This window comes from Chrysemys picta, chromosome 8 (assembly GCF_011386835.1).
Source record: "Chrysemys picta bellii isolate R12L10 chromosome 8, ASM1138683v2, whole genome shotgun sequence".
Lineage (NCBI taxonomy): Eukaryota > Metazoa > Chordata > Testudines > Emydidae > Chrysemys > Chrysemys picta.
The window spans coordinates 36,644,177-36,663,858 of NC_088798.1; the positions used below are offsets into that span (position 1 = coordinate 36,644,177).

At 40.1% G+C, this 19,682-nt stretch overlaps 1 protein-coding gene across 16 annotated transcripts in view; it reads right to left on the reverse strand.

Moving 5' to 3' along the window:
• Nucleotides 1–19,682, reverse strand: part of DPYD (dihydropyrimidine dehydrogenase) — a 612,292-nt gene that overhangs the window by 334,012 nt on the left and 258,598 nt on the right. The window contains exon 10 of one of the 16 annotated variants that reach the window (XM_042840607.2): nt 14,832–14,897. The exons of the other annotated variants lie outside the window; for them this stretch is intronic. Coding sequence (XP_042696541.2) covers nt 14,863–14,897 — 35 coding nt within the window. The 3' untranslated portion in view covers nt 14,832–14,862. Of the gene's footprint in view, nt 1–14,831; nt 14,898–19,682 lie in introns of those variants that run through there. 16 annotated transcript variants of the gene reach the window in all.

Sequence of the window (19,682 nt, forward strand, 5' to 3'; positions counted from 1 at the left end):
ATTTTTAATTACTTGTTTTCTTAAAATAAATTGAGAATAAGCAACTACATTAATGAAACAGTAGGAGTTAAATTACACAAAAGTCAGGACAACCGGAGTTAAGGTTCCTTTAATCTCTTCTCTTGTATGCATACACTGCAGTAGGAAATCTCATTAGTTGATCTCCCAACTTATCCACAGGAAAGCACTGTAGACATTTAAAGTTAAAACAAAAGGTGCCACATAAATATAAATCAGTACAAAATTAAACCTATTAGCATAGTCTTCCTGCAGGAACAGGTGTATCACTTGAATTATACCATAGTACAGTATATTATTTTGTCATGAAATAAGATAGCATGCACAACGCAATAATGGGTCTGATTCTCCCTTCGGACTTGCACCAATTTAACATCAGTATAACTTTATTGCCTTCAGTGAACCTTTGATTTATCTGAGTCTTAGAGGACACTCAGGCCCCATCATGTGGCAAGGATAGTGTGCTGTAACACATAGCCACAAAAGCATAGAACAAAGGTTGCTGTGGAACCCTAAGTCTGAGTTTTCCTGACTTCAACCTTAACATTACATCAGTGCAGTTTCTCACTTCTAATATATTTTTAAAAGAGAAGCTTTTTTGACCATATGTGTAATTTCAATAGTTGTATATAATGCAAAATATGAACATTTAAGGGAAGTTACACCACATTAAGTTTAACCCTCATTTCTGTCTTGGATGATAGATGCAAGAATTCCAACTGAGTTGATTTTATGAACCAGTTAAATGATTTGTATTCAGAACAACATTAAAAATCCCCATGACAAAGTGTACTTGAACAAAAATATTCTGCTTGTGACACATCCTTTACAAGTAATGTGTTTTCATTTTTCACATGTTGCATCTCATTTATTTTATTCAGGCACACATAGTTAAATCTGCAAGATATGGCAAGCTTCCAATACCTGTGAAATAATAAATCATTTCTTACAGATGTTTTCACCCGCTGCAAGGCTGCCGCTCATTAATCAAACATTATCAGTTTCTATAAGTGGCCAGTGCTAAACAGGAAAGGCACTTCGGTTTGAGTTTTGACTTTTATTCACTGGTTAGTCCCCGACCCTTACTACTACTGGATGCTTGTTAGAAATATGGAAACCCCTACTGTGCAGCAGATTTTACTACAAGGAATTCTGAAGTGTGTTATAAAAGGAGAAAAATATTTTTTCTCCTAGAATTAAAGGGAAGAAAATCAGACTTGTCTTCTAAAATACAGTAAGATCCATTTCAAAACTCTCTTCTCCATCCCATAAGTAATATATAAACATGTAAGCAAAGATATATTCTGTCATATTTGAAATGCTGTAATAATTTTATATTAGCCACTATGGAAGATATATCTTTTTCCATTTTAAATTATTAAAACTTCATTTCTGAAAACAGAAACCCTATACCCTTATGAACATAACTCTTTGACAATACAAAGAAAATGGAACAATGGAAGCAACAAGATATCAGATTTATTATCATCATTATGATTGCTAGCAGTTAGAAATTATTAGATTACTGGCAATTGTTCCCCTTTATAAAATCCCATTTTGCATGATTTTCCTGTCAATTTGTCATTTTGACCTTAGCACATCATTTTGCAAATTTAGGGCTAAAAGTTAAGTTTGGGTGGACACCATAATTTGGTTGAAGTGAAGGATGAAGGATTATACACAATCAAGAAACAGGCTGATCCCTAATAATAATACCACTTAGCGCTTCCATAGTGCTTTATCAATATATGGTAAGTACTACTGTTCCCGTTTTACACATGGGGAAACTGGGGCACAGAAAAGTGAAATGACTTTCTCGAAGTCACACAGCAGGCCAGTGGCAGAACTGGGACTAGAATCCACATCTCCAAAGTCCCAGTCTACTGCTCTGTCCACTAGAACAATGGCTCTCAACCTTTTCAGATGACTTTACTCCCTTCAGGAGTCTGATTTCTCTTGCATACCTGAAGTTTCACTTCACTTAAAACTACTTGCTTACAAAATCAGACAAAGATACAAAAGTGTCACAGCACACTATTGCTGAAAAATTGCTTACTTTCTCATTTTTACCATATTATTACAAAAAATATGAATTGGAATATAAATATTATAGTTACATTTCAGTGTATAGTATATAGAGCAGTATAAACAAGTCATGGTCTGTATGAAATTTTAGCTTGCACTGACTTCAATAGTGCTTTTTATGTAGTGCTTTATGCCTGTTGTAAAACTAGGCAAATATCTAGATGAGTTGATGTACCCCCTGGAAGACCTCTGCGTATTCCCAGGGGTATACATACCCTTTGTTGAGAACCACTGCATTAGGACACACAGCTTCACCTTAATGGCAATTTTCAGGTATACTAATATTTTATATTTCTATAAACAAATGAATTTTTTTAAACTAAGTAATATGATTTCTGAACAACAAAGCAGAAAATTTCTTTCCTTACTTCTTTTTAAACTAAGAGTTCCATTTGCATATTTCCCAGTTTTTGGAATGAGCATAGGGTTACCATATTTCAGCAAGCAAAAAAGAGGACGGGAGGAGCCCCGCCCTAGCCCCGCCCCTGTCCTGGCCATGCCCCTGCCCCACCAACTTCCCACCCCCCTCAGAACACCCAACTCTCCCCCCCGCTCCTTGTTCCCTGACTGCCCTCTCCTGGGACCCCTGCTCCTAACTGCCCCCCAGGACTTTACCCCCTACCTAAGCCTCCCTCTAACTTATCCCCTAACTGCCCCCTCCTAAGACCCCCCCCCCCAAATGCCCCCCAGGACCCTACCCCCTACCTGTACCCTGACTGCCCAAAACCTTATCCACACCCCCAGAAAGCCCCCCCCCGAACTCCCGACCCCCCCCGTCTCTTGACTGCCCCTCCAGAACCTCCCTGCCCCTTCTCCGACCCCCTGGCCCCCTTGTTGTTGGCCTTTCTTCACCTAACGGCTTGGTGAACTTGCTCAGGAACTGCCTGAGGCGCTGGGCAGCAGCGGGGGAGGAGCTCCAGACTGCCGGAGCCGATCTGCGATGCAGGGAGGGAGGGAGGGAGTGAGTGAGCTCTGCTGCTGGGGGAGGAGGGATTCCCTCTCGCTGTCGGAGCCCCATGTAAGTGGCACCATCCGGCTGCCCTGTTAGCCGCGCGCGCTCTGCATGGGGGGGGGGGGAAGTCCGGACATTAACCAATTCCCCCCGGACGCTATTTTTAGTTCAAAAATCCGGACATGTCCGGGGGAATCCGGATGAATGGTAACCCTAAATGAGCACCAAAAGTTTTAAATGTGGTTAGAGACCTCTGTCCATACAGATCTTACAAGGCCCATCAAACGGGGCCTCATTCCTGCAGACTGTAGAAAGTATCCAGAAGTGGCTGGGGTGGGGAGTGTCTCTGTACTTTAGTAGGATTAGGGACAAGGTCAATGCATGGAAATACTTTTATTTACTTATTTATTGAAAACTAAGGGTCCAATCCTTCAATGCATTGGATATGGACAGACTCTTACACCTGTGTGGAGCCCTTTTAGGTAAATTTTCAGAACACTGTGGGTGAAATCCTGGCTCTACTGAATCTTGTGACTTCACTGGAGTCATGATTTCATCTGATAATTATAAAAAAAAATGTGTTAAAGTTTTTATCAGACCTCCCAGAAAAAAATCTATTTTAAGAAGATTTGGCATGTGGAATTTTGGGATGATTTTTCTGGAGTTTTTAGAAGTAGAGGCTAAAAAAATCAGATTTGTTCTGTGAGGCCAACTTCAACCTTAACTATAGAGCAGTGGTTCTCAAACTTATTTGATCATGCCCCCCTTCTTTGTGTCTGTAGTCACTTGCGCCATCCCCAAGTAAAGATACCGCTGCCCTGCTCTGAAGGCAGAGCGGATAGCAGCGGCTACTGGCCAGGTGCCCAGCTCTGAGGCAGTGCTGCGCAAGCTGCAGTTCAGAAGTCAGGGTGGTAATGTGAAAAGTGATATTTGTCAATATCACTTTTCACAGCAGACTTAGTGTCCCATTGCCACCCTGACTTCTGTGATGCTGTTGCCACCCCGGGGCTGACAGGTGGAGCCCTGCTGCCACCTCCCGGTGAGGGATTTGGGGGATGGAAGGGGGAGGAGAAGGGAGCCTGGGCAGTGGGGCTCTGGCTGACAGCCCCAGGGCAGTGGCGCTCCAGCTGTCCCCTTTATCCCATCCCCCCACCTCCTGGGTGTGCACAGCCCTTATACATGAGCCCCAGCCACCCAGGGCTGACAGCAGGAGCTCTTTTAAGAAAAAATGCACACAGCTCATCCCTCCCTTGGGAGGCCCACCCCATAGTTTCAGAACTGCTTCTATAGCGCAACCCCTACTTTAGAACAATGCACCCAACAGGAGCTTTTCTGAACACCTGCAGAATGTATACATTAAATTCTACATTTGACTGTCTCATACTCCCTGGCACATAAAAGTTGCCAGTTAAGGTCCCAATCTTCCATACTTACACAAAACTCCCACTGCCATAAATAAGTGAGAACTCTCAGACTAGGGGAATAAGGCTAAGGTGGCTTTAAAATACCTTTGCGCCCTCATGATTTTTGGCTGCTCCAGGGGTTGGAGTACCCCTGTGTTTAATTTAGACAGCACTACCTCTCTCCTATCTAGGGTGACCAGCTGTGCCGATTTTATATGGACAGTCCCAATATTTGGGGCTTTTTCTTATATAGGTTCCAATTACCCTCCACCCCCTGTGCTGATTTTTCACACTTGCTATCGGGTCACCCTACTCCTATCCCAGCACACCTCTCCCACACCCTATAAGGCTGTAGAAGGGGTTCTCAGAAATCAGCATGTGGCTGTCTTCCTCAGTTTCTGCACCAGGGGAAGTCTATGCCCCCTTTTATAGCCCCTCTGCTCAGCATAAAGGGCCTGGTATGTGGAGAATCTCACCCAATGGGGGCATAACATGATTACTGGATTCAGTCCTAATTTAGTATGTTGAAACACTTAGAAAGAAAACTAATCCAGATCATGCTCTCACAATGCACTTTTGCCTTAAATATGTTTTGCCAGCTCATCCAGTACAAAATTTATCTCTTTTCCCTTAGAAAAACCAAGTTAAAGCATATCACACTGATAAGCCTCAAACAACATGAAACATGTATACAATAGCTGTTTTGGGTCTGGTAGACAACCGAATGTGGAAACCTTTTGCAAGAAACTCTGTTTTGCTTTCTCAAACCTCCTTACCTTGTTTTTTTGGAGATTCAGATAATCTCCTCTCAGAGCTCTACTTTTATTTTTCCTCACCAAAAATGATATTTGCTCTCAGCCATGACCACAATATAAATCCTCTGCTTCTTAATAAAGGTACAAAATAGTCATGCTTGAGTCAATTGTACATTCAAATAATGGATGGGATTGTGGCACATTTTTCAATACACAAGAGCTAAATGCTATACTAATTATGATTTGTATGTATTTATTTATTTTACACAGTATATGTTCTTCACCCACAAAACCCCCAAGTTACTGGAGAAAAAAGCTATACATTTTGAATTACTGAGACACGATCTGTGACAAAGGCTAAAGATGTCCTTTCCAAAATAATGACAAGGTACTTCAATTCCAGTACTCACTAAACTGTTAGAATCTATTTAAAAATAGACACCATATGTAAATAAACAACCATCTGTCTTCATTATATTCACAGATACAACAATAAATTATTTCTTTCTAAGAAACCACAAATGTACATTAATAATCACTTATACTGGTTTTTCTTACATGATTGAGACATGAGTGAACAAAAAGCAACTTTTTTACTACATTTGAAAAAAATCAAACATTTATTATCTAAGTTACTTAGAAAATAGGAGGCTTTTTGTAACTAATAAGCTTCAGCACAATTATAAAAGCAGCAATAAAGACTAATCTACTGAATCTTGCTGACCCTTATATTTTTATCACACTGAATTTTGTTCTTTGAAACTAATCACCAAAGACCATTAATTAGAGGGAATTTTGAACAACTGTCATACTGAACTGCTGATACCTATTTGCGCTTTCCATAATGGTACATGTTTAAGAGGCCACATTTGTAGCACAAATCTATTGCATAAAAATCATTGTACATAAAGAAATAAGCAGTATGTGTAAAAATTTGAACAGTGAAAATGGACTTATTTATCAACTAGACTTTGTTCATTTCTGTTCTGCATAATAAATAAACAATAGCCAAAGGATTTCCTGTAAAAGAAAACATTGCCAAAGACAAAAGATTTGGGAAATATTTGTTAGATAACCATGTAATTTGTTCATGATTATTTGAACACTTTGATTATTTAATATTCTTATTTTTGTCTAACAATCTTTTTCAGTGTTTTTAAAAATAAAATTTAAAATAATGTTTTTGAATTTTAGATCTAACACCATGAAAACACTAACATCACTTTGTAGATTCAGAAAAAATGTAGACAACACTGTGTACACTGATCTATAGTTACTATACACACATCAGTCAAGACACCCCAACTCTCACTTGCAACATCCCTGCTATTCCAGGAATGGGCCACTGATCAGAAAAAGTAAATTGTGTTAAATTATGAGATGGGTTTGTAATTTGGTAAGATGTGCATGGAGGATAACCAAAATGACTTTATTTATGAGGAATGCCAAACTTGGTCCAAAGCCAATAGGTTAATACAGCAAATTGCTGTGCCACCCATGACCATAGAAATATTTGTGTGTGCATGTTAAATTTTCTCCTGAAGAATTTACCATGCAGTATTTTTCCCTTTATACATATTTTTAAAAATTGATATATAGCAGTTTGATTAATATGTGTATTTACCAGATTCCCATTACCTTCACAGTGTTTTAGAAAAACACACACACCAAAAAAACCAACCATGGTAGAAAGAGACAGTCAATCATGCTAAAATGTAAAGAAAGACATTAAAGTAAGATCTAACGTGACAAAGTGACAACTGATTCAGAGGCTTGGATAGTCTCTATTAAACTAAAGTGCCAGCTATAGCAGCAAACATATTTACATAGCTTAATAAGAACATTTACCATATTGTTTTAGTACATGAATGTTTCTTCGCATGTATTCGTTGCCAATCTCATTAAAACTACAATAGATTGTTGACGCACTGTGCCCTGGCTACACTGGCATGTGTTTCCCATAGAGTTTTGTTGATTAAAAAAAAAACTGTTGCACTGTATCAACACTGAAAAAGTATCTGATATGAAAATTAGAAATACTAATGGACTTGAAAAGCTTTGTAATTGACTTGTGCCTGAACCATGCAGCAGGGATTTCCTCTGGTGTAGGAAACATGCTGTAGATAGGAGAAGGTGTAAATCAGTGCATGTTGTGCTCTGGCCATCCCAGGCCACTCTAACTACCAGAGGCTGCTCCAAGTTACATAAAGGGCCAAAGCTACTCCCCTCCCCAGCATTTCCAGGGATCAGGAGATTCCCCTTCTCCTGCAAAATAACTTGTCAGAAGGAGCAGAAAACTTAGTTAAGAAAACTCATCAAAGTTCACCTAAGAAGCTTCTCTTCCAGAGAGGAGCTTGGGGGCCCATGGAGTCTGAAGTCTCTCAAGCTCACAGACCTTAGAGTTTGCAGGGAAGCAGCCATCCTGCAGGGACAGCTAGCACTGCACATCGTTCTGCTGATGCTCCTGTGACGGGTTGGATTACAGAACCCTCTCCCCCCCCCCCGAGAGCTGCCAACTGATGTGCCAAGATTATTTCTATCCCTGTTTTCCCTGCCAGCTCAGGACTCCAGCACCCTGTTTTGCTGAGCCAAACACTCCCGTCTGCTCCAACACAGACCCAGGGTCTGAATTACCTGCCCCAAAGCTGCAGGTTTACCTGAAAACAGCTCACAAAAGTGTGCTTGTCTTTAGCACTCAGATGCCCAACTCCCAATGGGGTCTAAACCCAAATAAATCCGTTTTACCCTGTATAAAGCTTATGCAGGGTAAACTCATAAATTGTTCGCCCTCTATAACACTGATAGAGAGACATGCACAGTTGTTTGCTCCCCCAGGTATTACTACAAACTCTGAGTTAATTACTAAGTATAAAGTGATTTTATTAAATACAGAAAGTAGGATTTAAGTGGTTCCAAGTAGTAACAGACAGAACAAAGTAAGTCACCAAGCAAAATAAAATAAAATGCGCAAATCTATGTCTAATCAAACTAAATACAGATAAGATCCTCACCAGTTCCAGAATGCTGCCCTTTATAGACTAATCTCCTTCTACCCTAGGTCCAGCAATCACTCACACCCCCTGTAGTTACTGTCCTTTGTTCCAATTTCCTTCAAGTATACTGGTGGGATGGAGAAGCTCCTCCTTTAGTCAGCTGAAGACAAAATGGAGGGGTTTCCCAGGGGGGGTTAAATAGACTTTCTCCTGTGGGTGGAGACCCCCTCCTCACCCTGTGTAGAATCCAGTCACAAAATGGAGATTTGGAATCACATGGGCAGGTCACATGCCCATGCATGACTCAGGACTTGCAGGTAGCAGCCATTACCCACATGCTACCTTGAACGTCCTCAGGTAGACTTCTTATGTGGATTGGAGTCTTCCAAGCTCTTTTGTCTGTTAAGTGCTTCCTGATTGAGCACTTAATTTGCACATTCCTTTTCCAAGAAGTGACCAAATGTTCTAACTAAGGCTACTTAGAAATCAAGCAATTATACAGTCAATGATCGTAACTTTGAACACACAAATGGTGCCTGCATACAACTAAGATGAACATAACCAGTAGATCATAACCTTTACATAGATATGTTACATGGCATATGTAGCAAAACCCTATTCCAGTTATATCATACATACATTTATAAGCACCCTCCCATAAAGCCTTATGGGGTACACTGTCACAGCCCCTTACCCTAGCCCTGGCTACACTGGCCACAGGAGCCTTGCTGCTTCAAATGATATAATAAAGCGAGGGGAAAAGACAGCCAAAATAGGTTTCCTACAGCAATTCCTAAAAGTCCTTGGAGATCTACGAAAAATCCATCTCACAAATCTGAGTTTTGTCTAACCTGTCAATTCAGCCCAAGAAGTGGCTACTCCCTTATTGAGTGGGCAGTGAAAGGAATCTGAAGTCTGAATGATTACATTTATAAGACACAAATGTATACAGGAAGACTTCTTGGAACTTTATTCATTAACATGAAAAAGACCTGCCATTTTCTCACCAATAATTGGCACTAAATGTCAAGTGAGATTTTGGTACATTTTCCATTTCTGTACAGTCTCAAAAAATCCAACAAACCTAGTTTTCTAACTAGCCTCAGGGTTAAAGTAAAATGAAGGGGAGAAAAGAATAGGCATTTCTGGATCCATTGTTTAAACTTTGTATTGTGTCAGTCCTCATATGGTATAAGGTGGCACAACATTTCAAAAAGTATGTGGATGCATTAAACCTATACTGGGGCAAATGCAGCACTGCTTTAAGAAAGTAAAACTCAGTGAAAGTCAATGGAGTTGCACCAACTTGTATCAGCATTGACTTTTGTCCACTTTATGGATGTTTATTAATTCTGTATCTGATTCTTAACAGGGAAGTTAAAAAATGACATTATAACTAATGCCCAATTTATTTAAAAAAACTGGTATGTAGCTTTATCACCCATGGGGAAGAAACATTTGAAAGCATCACGCAAGCACACACAGCCATGTTTTCTCTGTATGACAATCAGACAGTCACAGCTAAACTTAGTTAAATAATGGACACAAAGCACGCTTCTCCACATGCACAGTAGAGCTTTAAAAAAAAGTGTCACAGACACACAATTACCTTACATCTAACACTTCCACTTTACTCAATATTTATCTTTTCTTTACATAATTTTTCAAATGTAAAAATATTGTAATACATTTCTTGATTAAATTCTAAACAATATGGTTAACATGTATTAAACAAAATGAATTTTCTAATGCTGTAACCATTTTGCTCCCAAGATATGAGAGAGTCATAGTGGGTGAGGTAATATCTTAGATTGGACCAACTTCTGTCACCCATCTTGCCACTATGAATTTTCTAAGGTATTCATACATTTAACTGCTTCAAATAATATGAACCAAATGTAAACACAAAATTGATTTTCACATTGCATTTAGATGGGCATGTTCTTTCAGAAAGCAGTCCAGCATCTTAGAAACAGATAGGAGAGAGTTTTGTGAAACATCTGCAATAGAGATTGTTATGCTAAATAGTTTCTTGGTAGGAAAGATAAGTAAATAAGAGAATGAAAATCTGTGTAATTTGCAAGTGAATAGGTTAAGGATGCCCAAGGGCAGATTTTTAGTATTTTCTGAAAGTGTCTTAAGATTATTAATAATAAATAAGCTGTTTTGTGCATCTGAGCCCAAAAAGCTTCCACTGTCTAGCATTGCTGATATGTATTAAGGAGGTTCCACTAATATCAAGAGGAGCAGTGTAGAATCAGAAGAGCAGATTACAATGAATGCCATTAGCAGAAAGATTCCTTGAAAATAAGAAAATCTTTTTTTCTGTGAAAAGGGACAAAAATTGCTGTTCTCTGCAAATAAACTCACATTGCATAGATAAAGAAGTGAAAGCACCCAATATAAATAGGTTTTTGTACAGAGCTCTTCTTCTAATGCAATTTTGTTTCCTTTGTTTTGAGGAGACTAAAAAATGTTTTGATTCAAGTAATGTACAAGGACAGAATATCAAGTATGTCGAAGAACTACAGTTTATTGTATTAGAACTGATTTATGGTCCGTTTTGTTTACAGATGCACAACCATAATATTGCAATGCCCTTCACATCATAGTAGTGAAAATAAACATTAACTCAATATGGAAGGAATTTGATAATAGACTATGACTTAGATCACACTAAGGTGAAATTCTACTCACTTCGACAGGTGATCTGTGCATTCCTTGAGTTGTTAGTATGGGGCTGAGTGGTGCACAAAGGATTGTTTGAACTTCTGCATTGGTCCTTCTAGATTTAAGTACACAATCTACTGCAGGGGAATTCCTCCATTAATGCGTAGATGCAACTGCAGCTCTTTTTTGACACAGCCCACGATGGAGAGATTACTTTAAATTTAAATAGTATTTAATACATAAATCACTGTGCTTCCATGTGTACTGATGGGAATGTTAATGGTCAGTTTGTTTCTAGCTGCTCTCTGATAACAATCTAGCAGTATATTCTCCATTCACATCCAGGCTATGTCTAAGTTCTGCCATTGTTTCCTTCACAACATCCGTCTTTATTCAGACAGCTAAAACTCATCTATACCTTCAGGTTCACTCTTGATTATTTCAGCAGCAGCATCTTTGGCCTCCCTGAAGCCTCCTAAATCCTCCACAACTAAAATGATCCTCCTGGATTTTAAACTCTCATTGGCTCCTCATTCTGCATCCCATAACATTGAAACTCCAAGCCTGATTCTCCACGGCTCTGCAACTTGTGCTGTCATTTACACCACTGAGTAGTGGGGAAAATGGCCTTTCCTGTCTTTTCTTTCCATGCACTGGTCATTTCAGGCCCTCTTTACTTGTCTGGTCTTGTCTCCCAGTCGATTGCCCCATGCCCCTTCTGCTGCACCAGCGACGCCACCCTTAATACCCAATTGATCTGCTTCTGCCACAGGTATCTCTTTTTTCATGTTGCCTCCTATATGCAGATCTGAGCTGGCCCATGAGCTGGCCCATTTCTCTGTCATTCACTGTGTCATATCTGAAATGTAGACTGTAAGTTCTTTGGGGGGCAGTCCGTCTTCTGTGAATACTGTTGGGTGCTATAAAATAACACTGCACAACACCAAAATAAAGACATAGAAACAAGAACATTTCTTTAGCCAGCAGAGTCTAATGGCTTAATCCTGCAAGGTACCCAGTATTTTTGTCCTTGAATCCAGCAAAGCACCTAAGTGTGTGCTTAACTTCAAGCATATGTATTATGCACTTTACTGGATCAGCACCAGAGTGCTCAGAGAGCAGAACCCTAAGTGATGATACACTGAGGCTCCAAATAGCAGCATCTATCACTTTTGAAATACAGCAACCAATGGGAAAAGTCTGGAAGCAATTTCAAATGGAACTGGCTTCCCCACTCTTCTCTTTGGAGGTGACAAGTTTAGTAGCAAGTGAAGGGAAAAGGAAAAATTGCAAATAGCAAAGGAAAAGGAAAAAAATCAGAATTAAGTGAGACAGAAAAACTGTCTGCAGTGAGACAGAAAAACTGTCTGCAGTTAAATCTGTGTGCTGGCCATGGGCCTATGCACTTCATATGCAGATATCATGTCCTCCAAATTTAGTTTATGGATCAGGAGTAAGACGCACAATTTCTTTCTGTAGCACCAGCAAAATGAACATCTGTTCACTTTTTGCCACGTAGGTTTGTAGCTGTGTGGGTGGGTGTGAACAGAGCTCTTGATGTGTAATATTCTTCCCATCTGCACACCAGGTGGCACTGCATAGTTAATCAGAAGATAATAACAGGCATGAGGAGATTACTTACTTTTTGGGGATAAGATAGTAAATCAATCTCACAACTTTTAAAAAATGAGGTGCATCAGTGCTTGGATTTTTAATTTATTTTTGGTGTGTAATTTTGTTACAATCAATGAGATTATTTGAAGACAACATTGTTTTAATGCTATGTTAATTAACAATGAATGACTGCAATTATTGAAGAGGTTCTGTACATGAGGTCTTTGATTTATTCCCTTTGATATATTGATTTAGCCCTTGCAAGTAGGACAAACTATACAGTATACAGGACTCTCTTGGATTTATTTTGTGCTCATGTAAAACTAACTAAATTTGCATTAAATGATATAGCCTCAGGGGAATCTAGAATGGTATAACAGGTGCTATAGCAATCCAATATCACACTATAGAGAAAGAAATAGTGCTTTTTTACAAACCAAATGTTAAGTGTTTCCAAGTGCAACACAATATCATACAGTATGTAAAACTAACAAAACTAATATGAAATTAGAGAGGGAAAATACCCCGTTAGATAATGAATTATCCACCACCCTGCAACTACAGGAGTGATTGTTTGCTACTGCTTATTTTATAATATTTTCTCCAGTCAAATTGTAAAAGACTCAAGCAAAATGGAACTTACACCACTTCCTTTGGCAGATTTAATTCCTGAAATTTGAGCAACATTTTCATCTGCTCATTTTGATCTCACTGTTTTTGCTTTATACTCCATCTCCTTGGACCACCCTAAACGATGATGTTCCTCCTTAGTGTTCACATTCTTCTGAAATTTTTACTAAGTTTTTTGGCCCAAGCTATAAATATTTAGTGCCAACTGCGTAACCCATTCTCATATGGGTGCATCCTTAATCAATGAAGTAGTCCAACTGAAGTCAATGTGACTGTTCATCTGAGCAAAGCTTCACTCATGTTAGTAAAGATTGCACAAATGAGGTCTATATACAAATTAATGCCCTACTGAAATTCATGCGGTGGCTTTTTTTATATGCTGATGTTTCAAACATGCAATATTTTTATAGAAATGGTTTCCTATCAAACTAGATGTTCTAAGGAAACCAAATCACCAATTAGCTGACAAATAAATGCTATTAGCTAAAAGGATTCACCAACCAAATTTTTGCTGTTTGCTGATAGAGCCAACATGTTTGCATATGGACTGAAAAACATATGAATGTTCATTCTAGTTCTGCTTTGTCAGTTGAAGAAGCATGTTACCTTTTAGGTAATGATATAGAATAAGGGTAAAATTTTCAAAAGCACCTAACAAGCTTAAATGCCATTATCAAAAGTTACTTAGGGATTTAGGACTCTAAAGGTATGTCTACACTGAATGCTCCTCTCGTCAGCGTGTAGAATACATACGCGCCTAGCCCCCCTAGCATGGGTATAAAGAGAAGATAGGCAGAGGCACGGTTTAAGCAAGTAGAATAAAGATATGGATATGTATGCGAGTGCATACCGTACACACTTTCTACTCGTCCAAGCTGCACCTCCCCATCCACGCTGCCATTTTTAGCAGTATAGTGTCCCACTGCCTCCCCACTGTGGAGCACATGTGCCAGTGGTGCATAGTGTAGACATAGCCTTAAGGTATGTCTACCCTGGAGTCGGCAGTGTGATTTCCAGCTCAAGCAGATATACCTGCAGTAGCCACAGCTGCATGGGAAGTGGGATGGGCTAGCCATTCCACATACATACCTAGGGTTTCAGACAGCATTATACTCAGGGCTGTCCCGGTGCTGGTGCAGTTGTGGCTACACTACTATTTTTAGCCCACTAGCTTGGTCAATGCTAGTGTAGGTGTTTTCACCTGAACAGGAAATTACACCTCCAGATCCACTGTAGACACTCGCAGTCTCATTCCAAGTCACTTTTGAAAATGGGAATTTGGCACTTTTCAAAATTTTAGCCTAAAGAGTCACTTCTGATGATCAGATGTAAATAATAGATATATTCTTGTGAACTAAAAGAGCGGAGTGTAAATGTTATTTAGAAACCCTAAACTCTAATGCACATGTTAAAGTCCATCTCTGAAATAAGACTAGTCTCTGTAAAAGTCTGCAGAGGAAGGATATGCTCGTATCTTTACTGTTTGCATGTTTTAAAAGTTATTTAACAGTATTTTAACTGCTGTTAAAATATTTATGCCCTTTTTCATTTTTATTCAAATAAATATTTGTATACAAAGTAACTGTGTTGTATTCTCTCTTCAAAAGTGACTGTTTAATGCTTTCTGAGGTCTTGAAAGCAGAGCTTTGGAGCGGAGTCCGAAGCTGGAGCGCAGAGCAGTTCCGGAGCAGTGGAGCTGCAGGTTTTTGTCTGGAGCTGGAGCGCAGCTCCAAAGCCCTGCTTCAAAGAATCCTGGCCTGCAAATAATTTAGCTGACCTTCAAGAGAAAATGTAATTAAAAAAGAAGTATTCAGTCCTAAAATTCAACCAAAAGATACAGTAACACTGAGTACTCAAGCTGTTCTGTCTCCTTAGGACCTACTGTGATACTTCCCAAGAGTACCCAGGATTGTGAAGCACCTTGCTACCATCTGCCCTTAGCAGGAAGCCTTGTCTGTGCTTGCCAGGGGTCAGCTCCCTGAGAACCCCAGCCACAGACAACCCTCTCTGCCCACAAAGACCCTGCTGTCCCTCATGCAGGTTAGCTATAGGCACACTCCAACCTCCGAGTCCTCCAATCATTCCCCTGGAATGTCCAGCCCCTGATCCTCTGAACACTCATGGAATCCACAGGTTCACTACTCACAAAGGAATAGCACTTAGATATGTTTATAGTGAAAACAAGAATAAGCTTATTTAGCGAAGAATAGTGAGTCAATAAGAAGCGAGTAGGATTAAGGAAACAAAGGGTTACATACAAAATAAAATCATAAACACACATTCTAGAGCTTAAACTTAAGTACCAAGATGCTCTCTTATTTAATAATCTACTGCTTATCCAAAGTCCTTTTCACAGCATTTTGCAATGAGGATGGCTGAGACCCTCCTTTCAGAAAATCAAGCTGCTGGCAGTTTGTCTCTCTAGATGAAGGATGTCAGGGTGTATCTCTGCATCCCTAGATATATCAGACCAGTCCTTTGTTCCTAACTTGTAAATAGGGTCCCCTCCACCCATTCACTTTTTCCTGTTAATTTATTTTTCTGAAGTCCCCACAATCTCTTCATTAGCACTTGACTCAGTATGTAAATAGACTTTCATTATAAAAGATCCACAATATACAATAGTCAACCTGGGACATAAGTGTCTTTCACAAAGTTTATGATGACCAGTATGACACAGGCTTTCAGTAGAAATCTTATGTGACACACTTGGGTGAACTAGAATGAAAATACCAGGTCCAGAGGATCCCTGTAAACCTTATGCACCCCGTGACCTCTGCCAGTTAGTGCTGAGAGGTCCCTGGGTCACACCTACCTCTTGCTGCCCTATACTGCAGCCTTGAAGGGCTACATACTCTGTCTAATTCATCACCCCATGATCTCTCTCACACAAATGCCAATTCTCTGCTGACCATGGGTCTACACAATACTTACACCTGGCAGCTACTGATTTGACATTTTTCTTGTAAAGGCCAAGTTTTCAAATTGATTTGTAAACTTGGTCCCACAAATTCCACTTGTGCATCTCTCTGCATAAGCAGAGCCTGCACTATGCAGGTAACTGAGTCTTACTATCACATTCTGATGGGTAAAATAAGAGTTTTCGGTCCATAAATTCAGAGGCCCACTTGCAAACTTAGCCATAAAAGTTTAACTGAAAGATTTAATTCATCTTGGTTAGGTTTTAAAAACAGTAGAGGAAATGTGACAAGTTAAAACCCATGGCTAGCAGACAGTTTGAGTCTCAAACTGACATTTTTAGCGTTCACTACCAGCCATGTGTTTCTATGCTTAATTGCCATTTTTTAAAAACACTTATTAAACTACAATGCCAAAAGCTTTAGAAATGGAGCATTTAGCTAAATGGAAGTGAAAAGCAACAACCATTGAGGGTGAGTAAGCGCGATGGAAACCTGCCATATTGATTTAAATTGCTCCTCCTCTCCTCCCCCTGCTGCAGCATTCCAGTCCTGTGTAGAAATTGTCAATTGTACTAATTTCTATGATCATTTTTTTGTTCTACACAAACGGGAAATCTGATGTGACCCCAAAATTAACTTTTATTATTGACTTGAGGAGTGATGTGAATTCAGCTGTCCAAGGGTAAAAAGCTGTAATTCACTATCACTTTGCCCTTCTGAATTATAACTTTCAGTAAAACACATGAGGTGATGTGTGCCACAAGACTCTGCTAAGCAGAGATCTCTGTGGAAAGAAAACTGAAAGTAGGCTTACAGGACCACATAAGGGGCAGGGACGAAGCAAGCAACTCACTGAATCCTACAGAAACAACAGGAACATGGTGTTAACTCAGTCCACATAATGTGATAATGGTAGGTTGAAGGAAGCAACTGGAATACACAGAAAGGCTAATATCATCCCCTTTGATTGATAGTGCGTGCTTGCCATGTGTTACTTGGGTATGCAGTCTGGAGGTTGTGTTGGATCCCCATCTGCTGTTGGACGATCACATTGCTGCAATGTCCAGGCATGCTTTTTGCTAATTTGCTTTCTCTTGGATACAGACCATGCTATGGTAATGCATGCATTTGTCGCCTCACGCTCCCTATGAATTATTACACTGCACTCTATGTGGGCTACATCTTATCTAGAAAATTAAGCAGGTGCAGAATGCAGCAGCTCGTACATTAAGTGATAACTCTTGGAGACAGCATATATTATCAGTGCTCCATGACATATATTGGCTGTCAATTTGTTTCTAGGTAGAGTTTATGGTGTTTGTTTTACCCTATAAACATCTAAATGCTATAGGATCTGCCTACTTGAGAGACTACCTTTTCTTATGGCAGTATGTCACAGCTGCGATCCATAGAGGACTTCAAGCTTGATTTGTTTCATTATAAAAAGAAAGGGAGCTGCTGATAAAACATTCTCTATAAGGGTTCCTTTCCCAAGATCTGAAATCGCTCAAATTTCTTGCCAGAGCACACTGCAAAGCGTGTCTGTTTGAGTGTCAATTGGTGAAGGGCTGTCACAGCTGAGGACAAGATTTGTTTGGTTGAAAAACATGGTGCAGGTTTTAATGTGTACTGGCCACATAGTTAATGATCAGATGATGCGTGACAGGATTCAGAGGAAGAAGTGCTTCCTGATCTGGTTGAATTCTACTTTGTGGCTCCAATGGTTCTTTTGCTTTTAAATCTATGCAAAGGGTTCCCAGAGCTTTTGGTTGGGTTCCCTTTTGCATGGAGTTAGCACAAGACCCGATTCTAAAGTTATTAAAGAAATAAATGGAGAGGTGTGATCTCTGCCCCCATACAGAAGCCTCACTACATGCTTTTCTTCCATATGCTTGCTAATATTAGGGAGAGAACCTTAAATATGCCTCCTATGATGCCTACTTTCCACATGTGCTCTCTCCTCCTCACTTAGACCCATTTCACCCCCATTCCATGATACATTCCTCTTCCTGATGCGAAATTCCAGCCATGTGATGTTCAGGGTTCTCCAGGCAATTTCAGCCTCCACCTGCTTCCAAGACATGTGTCTCCACATGGATGCTCACTCACCCCATAAAACGTCTGGACACTTGTTCACTCCCATATCTCCAAGTACTTCCTCACTTCCAAGAGGCATCCCTTCAAAGGTTCCACTACTCTGTGAAAAACTTAGTCTCATGAACTCCTCTTCCTACCTTGACACCCATCTTCTTTCAATCATCCATGCCCTTTTACTTCCACTTCCTCTGGTAGAGAAAATTGAGAACAGCCTGGTCTTATTCTACTAAGTAATTGATCTTTGAATTGAATTATTACAAACTTACAAAACTATATTTGATGCAAGCAACGTTTTTTAAAAATTTTGCTTCCAACATTCAAGTTAATAGAATTATAGAATCATAGACTATCAGGGTTGGAAGGGACCTCAGGAGGTCATTTAGCCCAACCCCCTGCTCAAAGAAGGACCAATCCCCAACTAAATCATCCCAGCCAGTACTTTGTCAAGCCTGACCTTAAAAACCTCTAAGGAAGGAGATTCCACCAATTCCCTAGGTAACCCATTCCAGTGCTTCACCTAGTGAAAAAGTTTTTCCTAATATCCAAACTAAAGCTCCCCCACTGCAACTTGAGACCATTACTCCTTGTTCTGTCATCTGCTACCACTGAGAACAGTCTAGATCCATCCTCTTTGGAACCCCCTTTTAGGTAGTTGAAATCAGCTATCAAATCCCCCTCATTCTTCTCTTCTGCAGACTAAACAATCCCAGTTCCCTCAGCCTCTCCTGATAAGTCATGTGCTCCAGCCCCCTAATCATTTTTGTTGTCCTCCTCTCTTTCCAATTTTTCCACATCCTTCTTGTAGTGTGGGGCCCAAAACTGGACACAGTACTTCAGATGAGCCCTCACAGATGTCCTCACAAATGTTGAATAGAGGGGAATGATCACGTTCCTCGATTTGCTGGCAATGCCCCTACTTATACAGCCAAAATGTCATTAGTCTTCTTGGCAACAAGGGCACACTGTCAACTCATATCCAGGTTCTTGTCTACTGTAACCCCTAGGTCCTTTTCTGCAGAACCACTGTCTATTCACTTGGTCCCTAGTTTGTAGCAGTGCATAGGATTCTTCCATCCTAAGTGCAGGACTCTGCACTTGTCCTTGTTGAACCTCATCAGGTTTCTTTTGGCCCAAACCTCTAATTTATCTAGGTCCCTCTGTAACCTATCCCTACCCTACAGCGTATCTACCCCTCCTCCCAGTTTAGTGTCATCTGCAAACTTGCTGAGGGTACAGTCCACGCCATCCTCCAGATCATTAATGAAGATATTGAACAAAATCGGCCCCAGGACTGACCCTTGGGGCACTCCGCTTGATACCAGCTGCCAACTAGACATGGAGCCATTGATCACTACCTGTTGAGCCCGACCATCTAGCCAGCTTTCTATCCACCTTATAGTCCATTCATCTAGCCCATACTTCTTTAACTTGCCGGCAAGAATACTGTGGGAGACCGTATCAAAAGCTTTGCTAAAGTCAAGGAATAACACATCCACTGCTTTCCCCTCATCCACAGAGCCAGTTATCTTGTTATAGAAGGCAAT